At 40.3% G+C, this 14,436-nt stretch overlaps 1 protein-coding gene across 1 annotated transcript; it reads left to right on the plus strand.

The window, feature by feature from the left end:
- The first annotated feature begins 2,090 nt into the window (after positions 1-2,090).
- Positions 2,091-14,433, plus strand: pidd1 (p53-induced death domain protein 1). Its single transcript, XM_046859759.1, is given in 17 exon segments — positions 2,091-2,201; positions 2,288-2,600; positions 2,879-3,292; positions 3,830-3,949; positions 3,952-3,987; positions 4,090-4,141; positions 4,831-5,032; positions 5,650-5,799; positions 5,904-6,077; positions 8,710-8,857; positions 8,971-9,106; positions 9,740-9,890; positions 10,010-10,133; positions 10,614-10,729; positions 10,938-11,045; positions 11,174-11,367; positions 13,338-14,433. Coding segments are annotated over 17 exon segments (2,790 nt in total). The 3' UTR covers positions 13,579-14,433.
- Positions 14,434-14,436: the final 3 nt, after the last annotated feature.

The raw sequence follows: 14,436 nt of genomic DNA on the forward strand, positions 1-14,436 counted from the left end.
TGTGAAATGCCATCCTAAATGTGAAGCATGGTGGTGGAAGCATCATGCTGTGGGGATGTTTGTTTTTTTCCCTGAATAGTGAGGTTGTAAACTTTGGAGAATATAAATCTAAAAACATCAGGCAGAAAGTTTGCCTGCAAATAGATCTTTCAGGTTTGTGATGGTTGATTTCACATCCCCTGACCTGAGTTTTACAGAACGTGTGTGGAGTAAAGTGAGAGCAGAAAGAAAACTGTGCTGTCTCTTTAAGAGCGCGTGCCCCGTCCCGTCCCGCCTCGCTCTCAGAGTTCCGCGCGTGAAAGTCTGAAAATGTGAGAAGTAGTTCCAGGAAGTGTTGTGTTACTTCAGCTACACACACACACACACACACACACACACACATAGTTTCACAGACGACATGTGTACATATGTGACGACGGAGGATTTGGTATTCATCCATAAATTCAGCGCGACTTTATGTGAGTTTGGACAGGTTAGTTATACAGCTAAGCGGCTAACGCTGACTGCTTACTTTCCCTAACCCACGAGTTCAACTCAAAACACCACCAGGCTGTTTATTATACAACAGGAAATTAAAACTCTTTAACTTTATGAAACTATTTTATACTGCACCGTATTATACTATACTATACCATAGTAAACTATAATCAACTATAGTATGCCATACTGTACTTTACCTATACCATAGTAGACCATACTATACACTGCCATAGTAAACTATATAAATTTATACTACACTTTATTATACCATAAACAAAACTGTACTATACCATACTAAACTATACAATATTGTGCTACAATGTTACTACTACTTCTACTACTTCTTCTTTTTCTTCTTCCGGCTGCTCCCAGTAGGGGGCGCCACAGCCTGCAACAAACCAACTACCTGCATGTCTTCCCTCACCACATCCATAAACCTCCTTTTTGGTCTCCTCTTTCCTGGTGGCTCTATTCTCAGCATTATCCTACCAATGTACCCCATGTCCCTCCTCTGCACATGTCCAAACCATCCCACGTTGTCCCCAAAACGTCCTACATGCGCTTATAACCTCATTTCTAATCCTGTCCATCGTCGTCACTCCCAACGAAAATCTCAACATCTTTAGCTCTGCTACCTCCAGCTCCACTTCCTGTCTTTTACTCAATGCCACTGTCTCTAAACCATACATCACAGGTCTCACCCCAGTTTTATAAACTTTCCCTTTCACTCCTGCAGATACCCTTATATCACAAATCACTCCTGCTATCACTCTTCTCCACCCATTCACCCTTTTACTTCACTTCTTTAACACACTCTCCATTACTTTGCACTGTTGACCCCAGGTACTGGGTCAACTGGGGTACTGAACTCCTCCACCTTCATCACCTCTTCTTCCTGCAACCGCACCACTCCACTGCCCTCCCTCTCTTTCACACACATGTACTCTGTCTTACTTCTACCGACTCCCCTTCTCTTCAGCACGTACCTCCAGCTCTCCAGACTCTTCTCAACCTGCTTCCTACTCTCACCACAAATCACAATATCATCCGCAAACATCATAGTCCAATACTATACTGGACTTTACTATACCATAATGCACTGTATTGTATTTTACTATACATACTATTGTATATTATACTTTATTATACCATACTGAAATATACTATACCATACTATGCTATACTATACTCTAATTTACCATTCTATCCTATCCTTTACCGTTATTGTAAAGTTACACTGAATGTCACATTGATACGGTTTTATATTCACTGTTCCACTGATCAGTAATCCAGAGGCAGACAAACATCTGTTATTATATCTGCCGTTTTCAATTTGCACCTTCTGTCTCTTCACAGGCATGGGCCTGCCTGGACTAGGATATCTCAGCATGAGCCAGTTTGGTGATGTGTTTCAATCTCAGTCATGGCGCAGGAGAAAAACGAGGTGTCACATTTACGTTTTGACACTCCCAGGTTGACTTTCCTGCTCACTTGTTTTGTGAACTAAACGACAGCAGAGGATGGAGAGAGAGGAAGAGTGGATGCAGGCATGCACAGGAGACTGTAAGGCACAAGAGCAGGACAAGGTAGAACAGGATTGTACAAGAGCCATGGGTGTTAAAGAAGCGATGCTTGGAGAGCCCAGTAGAGCGTCGTTCCTGAATAAGCCACTGAGACGAGCTGAAGAAGGCATGGACGAACTGGAATATAATCCTGAAATGGTGCAGAAAGGATCATCAATGCAACGTTTTCTTCAAGGATGTGCAGTTGGAAATGAAGAAGATCCCCATACCTTTTATTCTTGTAGCTCTTCTTCTTCCCTGTGCCCCTCTCCCTCAGCGTTCCTTCTACTTTGTCTCTCTCTTCTTTATCTTCGCAGCCCTCTCTCGCTCCCCCTTTTACATCCACACTGCAGTTGGATGCAGTGTTAGTGGATGAGAGACTGGTGTTGGACGTGTATCGGTGTGGAGGAGCGATGATGCCCGCTTTATTTGAGAGTGCTCCGGAGCGGATGAAGCGGGTACAGTACCTCCGACTAGGTTCAGAAGACGGGGAAGCACTGGAAAGTGCTCTCAGTGTTCTCCCTCATCTTACTCAGCTGCGCTCATTAGCTATACGAGGTAATTATTGTTATTTTAGGGAACAAATGAGAATTTATGGGCAATATGGCAAAATTATGACTGTATTTAGTTGTAGTGCCATATTTAAATAAAACTTGTATTTAAAATTAAGTTCAATATTTAAAAGTGGAACTGAAACCTGGTACAAAATTAATGACTGCATTCAGCTACTCAAGAAAGGTTCTAAAAGTTCTACGGAGATCTGGTTTTAAAATGTAATGCGATGTATTTTAGTGCAATATTATTCATCATCTAACCGCTTGTTCTCGCTCTCACAGGACACCGCTTCTACGATGCCCAAGGTGAACCCCTCCCTGGCTTGCTGACCTCTCTTCCTCCTTCAATCTCCCATTTTTCACTCCTGGTCCACCTCGATCTCTCCTTCAACCGCCTTTCGTCTCTATCGTCCTGCCTGCTCTATCTCAGTAACCTATCTGAGCTCCTGCTCTGCCATAACCACCTGATCAGCCTGCCTGAAGAATTGGGTGGCCTAGTGGCTCTGCGCCGTCTCAGCCTGCTGGGAAATAAACTGGAGACTCTGCCTCCAGAGATCGGTCTATTGCATGAGCTACAGGATCTGGACGTGTCCTTTAACCAGTTGGCGAGTCTACCAGATGAACTCGGCCAGCTGCGAAATATAGACACACTGGAACTCTCGTCCAACAGGCTTCGAGAGCTGCCCGAGACGTTGGGTAAGGGAAAGGGTGATGTGTGATGTGCAGTGGTTAGAATTGTATCTAGATCTTCGAATCCTGGACTGTGAGCTAGTTTTATTTCACTAGATTTGAAATCTAAAAAAATGTCACCTGTTAGGACGTATCCTTGTACGATCTTGAAATGTGTCCTGCTCACAGATTATGTGTTTCTTTTTTGAGTCATGTGGGTTGCTTTGTGTTGTATCAAACTCAGTTGATAATTTTGGTTGTTACCAAAGCAAAAAAGAAAACCCTTTGGCTACATTTTATTAGTCTTATGTGTAGAAATACGATTCTGGTCACATGCAGTTTCACATTTGGGACATAGTCTGTAACATATTTGAAGCAAGTAAAGAAAGAAGTAAAAGGAAAATACACACAGAAATTTGTTAGAGCATTTCTAAATGACAAAGACATTTATCTGCATATTGATGCATATAAATAAACATCCTGAGCAGTAAAACTTGTCTATTTAAATCTGTATTAATTATTTATTTGTCTTAATCACTAATCTCTTTTATCCATCTTGCTCAGGTCTTTTACACTCCTTGCGGGTGCTGGCGATCCACAGCAATGACTTGCGGAGCATCCCGGAGTCTGTGAAATCTCTCCCCAAGCTGACCAGATTGGATGTAGGAAATAATCCATTGGGTCGTCCCCGACCCCCCCACCCCTCCCCCCTGCACCAGAAGGTTGTGCAAAGTTCGACTTTAATCACATTTTATGTTTGTAATAAAATCCTAACATGCTGTTATATATAATGCTGGATTATTATTATCTTGTGTTCCTTACAGCTCAGCCTGACCCTCCGATACCAGAGTTACACCTCGCCTTCAACCAGCACAAGTAAATTAATCACAACAATTAAAGCATTCAAGTAATAATTAAGTGAGATATACTATATGGACGAAAGCTTGTGCACACCTGACCGTTAAATTCCTTTGTGCTGTTTGAACATCCTGTTCCACATTTAGTCCTTATTTACTGTGAAATTAACTCTTCTCAGAAGATGTTAGATGGTAGATTTTGGAGTAGGATTGTGGAGATTTGTGTATATTCAGCCACAAGTGTGAGTAAGTATAGTCATGTACTGATGTAGATGAGGTTAGTCAGCATTTACAATAATCCCAAAGATGTTTAATAGGGCTGAGATCAGAGCTCTATAGCAGAAAATCTTCCACTCCAACCCATGTGAGGCAAATCTTTATGGAGCTGGCTTTGTGTACAGGGGGAATTTTCATGCTCGAACAAGTTTGTTAGGATTGTTTGCGTTTATTTAGCCACAAATGTTAGTAGTTAGGTACTGCCGTAGGGTAGTAGAGGTGAGATCTGAAAAGCTTTGTGGTTAAGGCATTGGATTTTGGATCCAGTGATCATGAGTTTATGCCAAACTGCCGCAACTGAGCAAGTCTCTTAACCCCATAGCTGCTTAGTAGCTGGAAAAGTTAGGTGTCCCAATAGTTTTGCTCGTATAGTATATGGCTACAGGATGTTCCACTGTTTTTGACATCCCTTTTTGTGAACATTTTTTACAGGTTTTCTGTGTCTCCTTCTGGATGTCATGTATTTGTTCCTGGTGGAGGAGAGCTTTTGTTTCCTCGGGGCTGCGTTAAGGGCTTTACACAGATCAGCTGGGCCGAAAAAAAACCAGACAGGAAGTGGATATGGCTCGAGGAGCATGATTACCTGCTAAGTCGTCCTTTGGAACTGCTTCCGCATGGCGTTACGTTTGACAAGGTGTGAAATGAAAGGGTTTTTTGTAACGATTAACGATTAATTAATTTTTGTATTTAAAAAAAAAAAAACACTGCTATCTGTAGTCTATGTTATTTGAAGCCTCTTCACCTTTAAATCCTTTGAGTAAAATTTGGAAAAAATGTTATGGGCCAATCATTTACTGATGATGAATAGCGCTTTAGATTTGAGGAGGTTTTTCATAAATCAACCTCAAGCTCTGTGCATAAGCAAAACTTCAAATTCAAATTCAACTTTATTAAATGTACCCAAATATATCTCAGCTGTGTTTTATATGTAAATCTGAAATAGGAAAATTGATGCATTTTACTTTGGGACTGTAAGAAAATTAAACCTTTTTGGCATGAGGTACCTGCCTAGAAAATTCACAAAGTCTCCAACTGTATACTTGACAAACTTTTATAAAATTTGTCACACTTTTTATTAAATTTGATCACTTATTTGGCAGAGAAATGTATAGTTATTCTATGGTCATCATCTCAGGTACCAATTGAAGATGTGTTTAGCCCAATGGCTAATCTTTTTCCATTTCGAAAAACATACCCATGACTTACTTAATTTGTATTATTAATCTGTCTATACTTTGTTGTCTCTTCCAGCCTGTAGAAGTGTGTGTTCCTTACCACAGGACACGGAAAGGGGAGGTGATTGTGCGCCAGTATGACGGACACACCTGGAGTACACTACCCACCCTGACCAGGAGAGGGAGCCACAGGCACAGCTGTAGGCCACGAGGCAGACCTGCACGGGTAACACAGATGAGTTAATGTCCTCTAACTCACATTGTAGGCTTTATTTATACAACTCAATATGATACATTGTTTCTGCTTTGTGTGTTTGTGTGTGTGTACAGCTGGCGTGCTGCACTGTGACACACTTCTCCTGGTTTGTAGCTGTTTCTCGTCCCGTTAGAGATTGTTGCTCGGTATTGACAGAGGGAACGCTGCTGGTGTCTCGCTATGACCCTGGAATCAAACTCATTTTTCCTCCAAACTGCACCGCACATCCACGCACTGTTGTACTGCAGGTGTGTGTCTTGCTTAAACACAACCTTTAATTGCAGGGTATGACAGGTACGTAGTGGTGTTTCATTTGTTACCGGGCCCCACAAATTGTATTTTTTTTTTCGACAAAAGTTTATTTTTATTTATTTTTTTTTTACTTTCACAAAGAGCTGCAGCTATCGTTTATTTTAGTAATTTTTACCAATTAGTCCATTGATTAATTGAATAAAACATAATTTTTTCTTCTTTAAAGAGCAATCCTAAATATACAAGAAAAAAGGAAACAGATCTCTGAAAATGAGCAAGTAAATTGTTTCCCTTTTAGAAACATTTGTATTGTTGAAATTGCATACCAGAATATCTGTGAAAACTAAACCCATTTAGTGCATTTAATTGCCATATTGCATTAAAATGCAAATACAAATTTCATCATGGACAGCAAGTTAGAACAAAGAACAAACGTGAAATTCCACATGAAACTGAGCAAATCTGCCACGGAGACGTTTGACATGACATACATTTGACATATGCTGTAATGAGTCGTTCGAGGTGTTTCGAGTGGCACGAGCATTACAAAAGCGGAAGAACATCACTGTAATTCGACGAGAAAACCTTAGAAAAGCACAACCTCCGAAAATGTCAAAACTATCCAGTAACTTGTGCATGGTGATTAAAGGAAAACAATCCCGTGATCTCACTTCCGTAACGTTTTGTCAACACACTCAGTGGTTCCACGCTGGAAGAAAGAGAGACAGGCAAATTTTCACCAGGCAGAGCTTGATCGGTGGAGAAGGAGAGGTGGAATAAAAGAGAGGGAGAGAAGCTACCTGTCCCTGGGTACACCGTCATCTGGACTTTCCTGGAGAGGTGTAGCAGAAGATGGAGTGCCCATTTTTGCCGCAGGTTTCATTTTGCCGCACAGGACGCAGGTGGCGGACGCAGCGGCTGCAGCACTCCTCGTTGGTCTGGTCCTGCTCTCTCCACGGGAAGTTTCCATGGTAACATACCTCTCCTCCAACACTGGGTTTCGGCACCACTGTAACACTCACTGGTTCTGCGCTGGAAAAAAGAGAGACAGGCAAAGGTTCACCAAGCAGAACTTTCTTTTTTTACTTCCGTTTTCACCCCGGTGCTTTCCTTTCTAGGCTCACCCACACACTCGCGGTTTCAGGACTCCTTTCCATCTCGTCTTTCACCGGCACTCACCCGCGCTCAGTCCGTTCCGCTTATCTCTGCTTGGTAACTCTCCCCCGGAGGTTTGGCATCTCTCTCCTTTTTATTTCCATCGCCGGACTGAAACAGAGCGCAGTGATTAGTCTCAACCGCTGCAGGTGTTTCTTACCACTTGTTCCGTCCGGCTCCACCCTCCACTCGCTGTATAAGACTGTAGTGACTGTATAAGACTGTAGAAAGAACATTACTTATAATCTTACATTCCAGTGCTCATGTTAGTTCTCTCTCTCCAGTGTTCTGTATTGTTTAAAGACTATAATCACACTCTTGATGTCACCCAAATGAGGATGGGTTTCCCTTTTGAGTCTGGTTCCTCTCAAGGTTTCTTCCTCATAACATCTTAGGATGTTTTTCCTTGCCACAGTCGCCATGGCTGCTCATCAGGGATAAATGCACACCATTAACCTTGACTGTTGATTTCTGTAACGCTGCTTTGAGACAATGTCTGTTGTAAAACGCGCTATAGAAATAAACTTTTGTATTGTTTTTGCGAGGGTACTATTTTGAAGGTGATAATGTGAAAATAAAGAACTTTCTTGTAAACAGAGCTAATCACAAAACCTTTTAGTTCCACCTCGTACGTTCATTTATTTTCAATAGCTAATCCATCCTGATCAGTGTAGGAGAATATCAGAGGAATCCAGGCACGAAATGGCAATATATTCTTTGGTTTGACTTGAAGCCACACTTTGGAAACCCAAACCTGTTCTAGCATTGCACAAAGCCAGCTCCTTGAAGATATGGTTTACATGGTTTGGAGTGGAAGATCTTGAATGGCCTTCTACAGAGCTCTGAATCTCAACCGTACTGCATCTTTAGGATGAATTGGAACATTGACTGCACCCCACGCCTCCTCAGTACCTGCCTTTATAGAATAGAATAGAATAGAATAGAATAGAATAGAATAGAATAGAATAGAATAGAATAGGATAGAATAGAATAGCCTTTACTAACTTTAACTTTACTTTGAACTTTACTTTATTTAGAATAGACTTTACTAACACCCTTGTGGCTGATGAACACAAATGTCTATAAGCACACTCCAAACTTCAGTGGAACATCTTCCCAAAAGAGTGGAGGGAATTATAAGAGCAAATTGTGACTAAATGTGAAATGCGATGCTCAAAAATCACACCATACACATGACCAGGTGTCTGTAAACCTTTGGCAATATAGTGTAACATTGGGGTTTGTGTCAAACTTTTCTTTTACTCAGTTTATAATTGAAGGTACTTGGTAAATACAGTAGTCACAAACTTGTCAGCTTTATCTGTTATCACTGTTTATATTATGATTTCATATATTTAAATGTATGTTTGGTTTATTGTTCCATTAGCTCTTTAGTGAATGCCTCTAGATAGCTTATGAAAACTGCTTAATATTTTGTAAATGGTGTAAGAATTAATTCTTGGCTATACCTAGGTGCTGCAGGTGGCGCAGACTGAGGTGCAGGATCTGACTAGAGACCCACATGCCAGTGCTAGCCCTCTCCTGTGCATCTCCCAAACTCCTATCGTTCCCTTCCTCCAGCCAGTCAAAGTGCAGATCCCCCTTCCACCTGGACTAATTGGTGTTTAGAATATTTTCTTTCTCTCATTTACTTTTTTCCCACTTGTTTCTTACAGGTTACTATAACGTGTGTATGCGTGTGTGTGCGTGTGCATGCGTATTTGTGTGTTTAAGGACTTACAGTGGATACATCTCGGCTGCACCTCATGCATGGTGACCCGGAGGCCCACACCTGGACTGATGTCACCGCTCAGGTGTCTCTGCACATCACACAACTCTATGCCATCTTTTTTGTCACACACTTCTCATGGTGAGTCAAGAGACCATGTACAAAGTTTCATGCTTTGTAATGCAGCAGTGTAATATCCTGTGTTTTGTGGTTGATATGATTTGTGTGTGCATGGTTCTATCATTTTTCCCATTTTGATTAAAGACGCAGTATGTAACGTTCGTGATGAAATTTCAGTTGGTAGCATTTCTGAGAACTGGTGCTGAAATAGTTTTGACACAAATCAACAACATTTCTATATTTGCTTACTAACAAGACTGCCACTTCTTTCTCCATGTTTGTTTTTCCAGTATGGCCTCTTTAATTTGCACTCCAAATGGTCAGGAGGTAAAAAAAATGTCACTATGAAAAGTGCCTATAGAAATACTTGTAAAAATAAATGATATGGTGGTTTGGAAATACATGCAAAAACACACTGAGTAGAAAAATCTGGAAAGGGCTACAAATACTCTAACGTTCCATATCGCAGCTTTAACGCTTATATAATATAATATATATATAATTATAATATATAATATAAACGCCTTTAAATGTATGACTTGGCTCTATCTTTGAGCTATGAACTGGTTCGGATTGAGATGATTGTAAGTGTGTGTGTGTGTGTGTGTGTGTGTGTGTGTGTGTGTGTGTATTTGTGTGTGTTTGTGAGTTTAGGTACTGGCTATGGTACACCACTCAAAGCTGCATCAGTGGAGTGGTAAGGAAGGTGTACCACAGACTAAAACAGTTCAGGGTCCAATTTCTGGTGCTGCAGAAAAAAAAAGATCTCACACAAGTGCTACTGCAGTGTCTTCCTTCAGATAAGGTGTGTTCGTTTGTGTGTGCAAATACACACCATAAAATATTACTTTTCTATAACCATTATTATCATAAGTTTTTTTTTTTTTTTTTTGTGAGACATTATGTGTCTGTGTTCTTGTGCAGATCGACAGTAGATTAGACTCCCTATCAGAGCAGTATGATGGTCCTCAGCCTTCAGATGTGTGTAACATGCTGGAAGGAGAGCAGTTCTTTGCTGGGTTCGAACGAGGCATCGATATAACCTCTGGTGCTCATACAAAGACTCAATTTACTCCACACACACTCTAGGACAGCAACCTCTTTATTACCACAGACCAGTTTCACGCAATACAAATTTTCATGGTCAGGCGCATAACTAAGTTATTGCTAGTATAACTATTAGATGATTTCATTATTCATTTATTTATTGCATATATATAGAAAATTTAAATTAAATCAGCTTGATGTATAATGATTTTAATCATTTATTGGGTAGTGTTTGTATAAGTTCTTTATAAATTGTAGATCAAATTACACACACCCATAAACCACCTAATGGTACAGCAGATTGTTATTGTTAAAACTATATCGCCCGTGTTTTTTTTGGGTTTTTTTTTTTTGCCTGAAAGATTTAGCCTGAACATGTGCATCTTTAATGGGTTTTATCTCATAGGCTCTGTTTATTTCATGCCAAAGTTATAGAATGCCTATTTTCCATATAACACGGCCTCTAACGTGGTTCTGTCAGATCGACCAGACTGCAGAGAGGGCAGACTGGCCTTCACGTTCTACTCTCACCTCAAGAACATCAAAGAGATACACGTGTGCTCGGCACATCAACAAGAAGGAACTGTCCGAGGACAGGTAAGCGGGGACCAGTCTTGCCTATGCTCGTCTTTCAGACCAGAACGATATCTTAATAGATAGGAAATTGATAATAAATAATAAATTAAATAGTTTATTAAATAATTGGCATAGTCCTGTTTAGAGTTTTGATAATTGAAAAACAATGCATTTTTGGAATGTAGACGAGTCTTTCCACTAATGGTAAATAAATTGTTTATTGTCTCAGGTATCGTTCTACAGAGGTGAGGTTCCCATTGATCTGCCAGAGGAAGTGGCTCTTAAAAGGAAAGGCCACGACAGCCAGTGGATGGCTACACTCCCCCTAAGACTTCCTGTAAGATTTACAGAGTGGATAAATACTGTAACAGACATGGTGTTAGACTAAGGATTGCTGCTTTAAAAAAAATGACCATTTGTGTACTTCTTGTACAGTCCTACACTCATGCCATCTCACACACACAGGGTGCTGACCAGGAGGGCAGTGTGTATGCAGAGCGGCAGTACCCTCCGCTGAACCTGGGCGATCCTGAGAGCGGCTACCTGACAGAGACCAACTTGCTGTCTATCTCATTACGCATTAGCCAGGACTGGCGCAGTATCGGCATCAACCTGGGCATCAGTTATAACGAGCTGGATCGCATCCAGTTCAAACACAGGTATGCATCGTAAGGAGCGCAACAGAGGTGAGGAGAGAGGCTGTCTGCCACCAGATGGTGCTGTAAATCATGCATCAGGCATACCATAATGACCACCTGCTGAATATTTTGTTGCTGCCAAAACAGTTCTGTGTATCCCACCCACTAACAGGTGCCATAATGAAGTGGTAATTAGTGTTAATTAACGTCACCAGTCATAATGGTATAATGTCATAATGTTATGCCTGATCGGTGTAAATTTATGAATACTAGGCAAACATACAGTATTTCTGTGAGTAATACCTGAACATGCTGAAAACCTTCCTAATTTAATATATACATGTCATGCATTCATGATTTTATATACTTTTAAGAGAGTTTCTGTGTATAGGCGTAATTACTTATAATTATATGTTAGGTTTGGATGACAAAAGACAAATACTAAGTAGGCAAGCAACATGAATATGCATGAGAATGAATGTTTATCTCTTCTCTGTCAGTCATCTTTGGGCCATTTGGGACACTGCAGGGTATTTTGCATCCATACGAAAACACACACACACACACACACACACACACACACACACACACACACAGTGCATTTACTGTTTTAAGTTTGTCATTCTCCAGATTTGTATAAAATTTTGGCTAGAATTTCTACAATGCATTACTCCATAGCAAGACAGAAAAGATACTATGTAATTAAACAAGCACAAGAGTACAGATGATGCACAGACATGCAGAGCTCCTCCAAATCTTGCCCAATCTAAGCATATTTTATTTTTATAACAGCACACTATAGACTTTAATATCACAGCAATGTACCATGTATTTGTTTTTTAATTTTCAAAATGTTTTATCGGTTTATAGTTGGATTTATTGCTTTGGAGCATCCAAGAGGCAAAGTTGGTTTCTTTTCTTACTTCTGTGCTAAAAGGTCATTAATTCTCTGCCATTCATTATTTATCTTTCCCTTTTTGTCTAACTCTTGTCATTTTTCCGCAAAACTGCAAAGTAGAAACTGTGCTGGTAAAGTTGTTGTTAAAGACGATTACAATCCAGACTCCTTCCATAAATGTTAAATTGATGTCTAATACCACCAAACTCCACTAATTATTGGTGTTACTGTACTAAACAACACTCTTTTTATCCATTTATTAAATCCTTTATTATTAGTCTTATGTAATGTGAAGTCTCTTGTAGAGCTGCTGCTATAGAAGCAATAATGTGAGAGCAAGCGCATTAATAAAAGAACTATTGTTCATATTACTGCCAAAAATAAGTTGTTATTAAACAAATAACGTACACCCTGTCATGAGATCACATTCAAGTATGCGGCTGATTAGAGGTCAAGATTAATCGGCACCGATAGTTATTTGTTGGAGCTTTTGGCAAAAATTCATACGGATAGTTTTTCCAGGTTGCATGCGTTGCTGGAGGGGCTAAAAGATCTGCTGTCATTCCGAGAGCAGCTCTTTCATGATTCAGTACTGATTCAGTATTTTTTTGTAATAAAGTTCAGTACTATTTTACATGGAAAAATATGAGTTGTTTATCAGTTATTTAGTTAATTGTTTGATTAATCGTTTATCGGTCAATCTCTATAACTGAATATATGAAATCCATCAATATGTGAACAGTATGTTAAGATTTTGGCTAAAGCACAGGAGATTCAGCTTTTCTAGCTATTACTGAGTCATCGACAAGGTAGCTCCATGGCGCTGATGCCATTAAACGGTTTGCTTTGTAGCTTGTGAAAAATCTAGCTTAACATTTCATACATAGCCCTGCTTAAATTTTTAACTCTGCAAACTCAACCAGCAAGTTCAAGTGATGTGTCAATACTGAGAATCCACCTAGATACTTGTGGCTAGTCAAGCATTTAGCACACCCAATGTCACCCAAATGTCTAAACACACCATGCTTTGCACATTCAGTCCTGTACCATATGGCTGAGAAAACACTGACCTTGGTGTGTGTTTTTTTTTTAGAGATAACCTGGGAACCATGGTGTTGGAGATGCTCTTCCATTGGGCGAGAGGGCAGGAGAAGGCGGGAGCCGGAGCGGTCCCACGACTGATCGATGCTCTGATTGAGAGCGGGAGGCGGGACCTTGCGGAGGAAGTGGAGGACATAGTGAATCTGGGGAAAAGAAAGTACACAGAGTCCCTGAAGAGAGTGGGCTTAGAGACAGAAACCCCAGCAACCTCGGCTCAGTCTCAATTAAGCTGACATACACATGCACGTACTGTACACACACGCTGTTAAGATAATTGAGACCACTCCCAAGTTTCCTGAAATGCCCAAATCACATTAATGGTGCTGGCCTTTTGTACATTATGTGTTTTATTTAAAAGAGCCAATCGTTTAATATAAGACACACACACACACTTGTTTTCCGAGTCCAAGCTGTCAGGTTTTCCACTGTGTAATCGTTGCTATGGCTGAGCTGCTCTTGGGCTGAATCAGCTCTTCACACATAGCTGCTGAAAACACTTCTTTCACATTTCCTCTCTGGCTCCTGAAGCTTCCAGCAGCCTTGTGCACACAGTCACCGACTGGAACTGGAGTGCACAAGTATTTATATCACCAGTGTGCTGTTTATTTTTTATCACTGAGTGTAAAGTTTTTTTTGTTTTGTTTAGTTTTTTTTAACATAAAACGAACTTCATATGTCTGAACACCTGACCATCAGACCCATGTGTAGGCCTTTTGTATACAATATTTATTATGAGAATCTCTTTAATAGCATGCAATACGATTGTGTATCTAATCTGTACAGAGATCTGTCAGATCTTCAACTTGGTCTACCCCAAGCCACCTTGCACAACATCAGTGTCTATCTAGATGACGTTCTTGTGGGTTAATGAACGCAAATCCCTGCAACCACGCTCCAAAATCTAGCACTAAACCTTTCCTAGAAGAATAGAAGAGGATTAAATCCGGACCAGGATTTTCAATAAAGAGTTATTTGATGGTCAGGTGTCTGCAGACATTCTTTATTTATGTACTGTAGGGTATGAGTGTGTGTTGTTTGTATTACATATTTTTTGAACACACGCATAAAATAAATGTGTTGTGAAAGAATAA

The sequence above is a fragment of the Silurus meridionalis genome, chromosome 10 (genome assembly GCF_014805685.1).
Source record: "Silurus meridionalis isolate SWU-2019-XX chromosome 10, ASM1480568v1, whole genome shotgun sequence".
NCBI lineage: Eukaryota > Metazoa > Chordata > Actinopteri > Siluriformes > Siluridae > Silurus > Silurus meridionalis.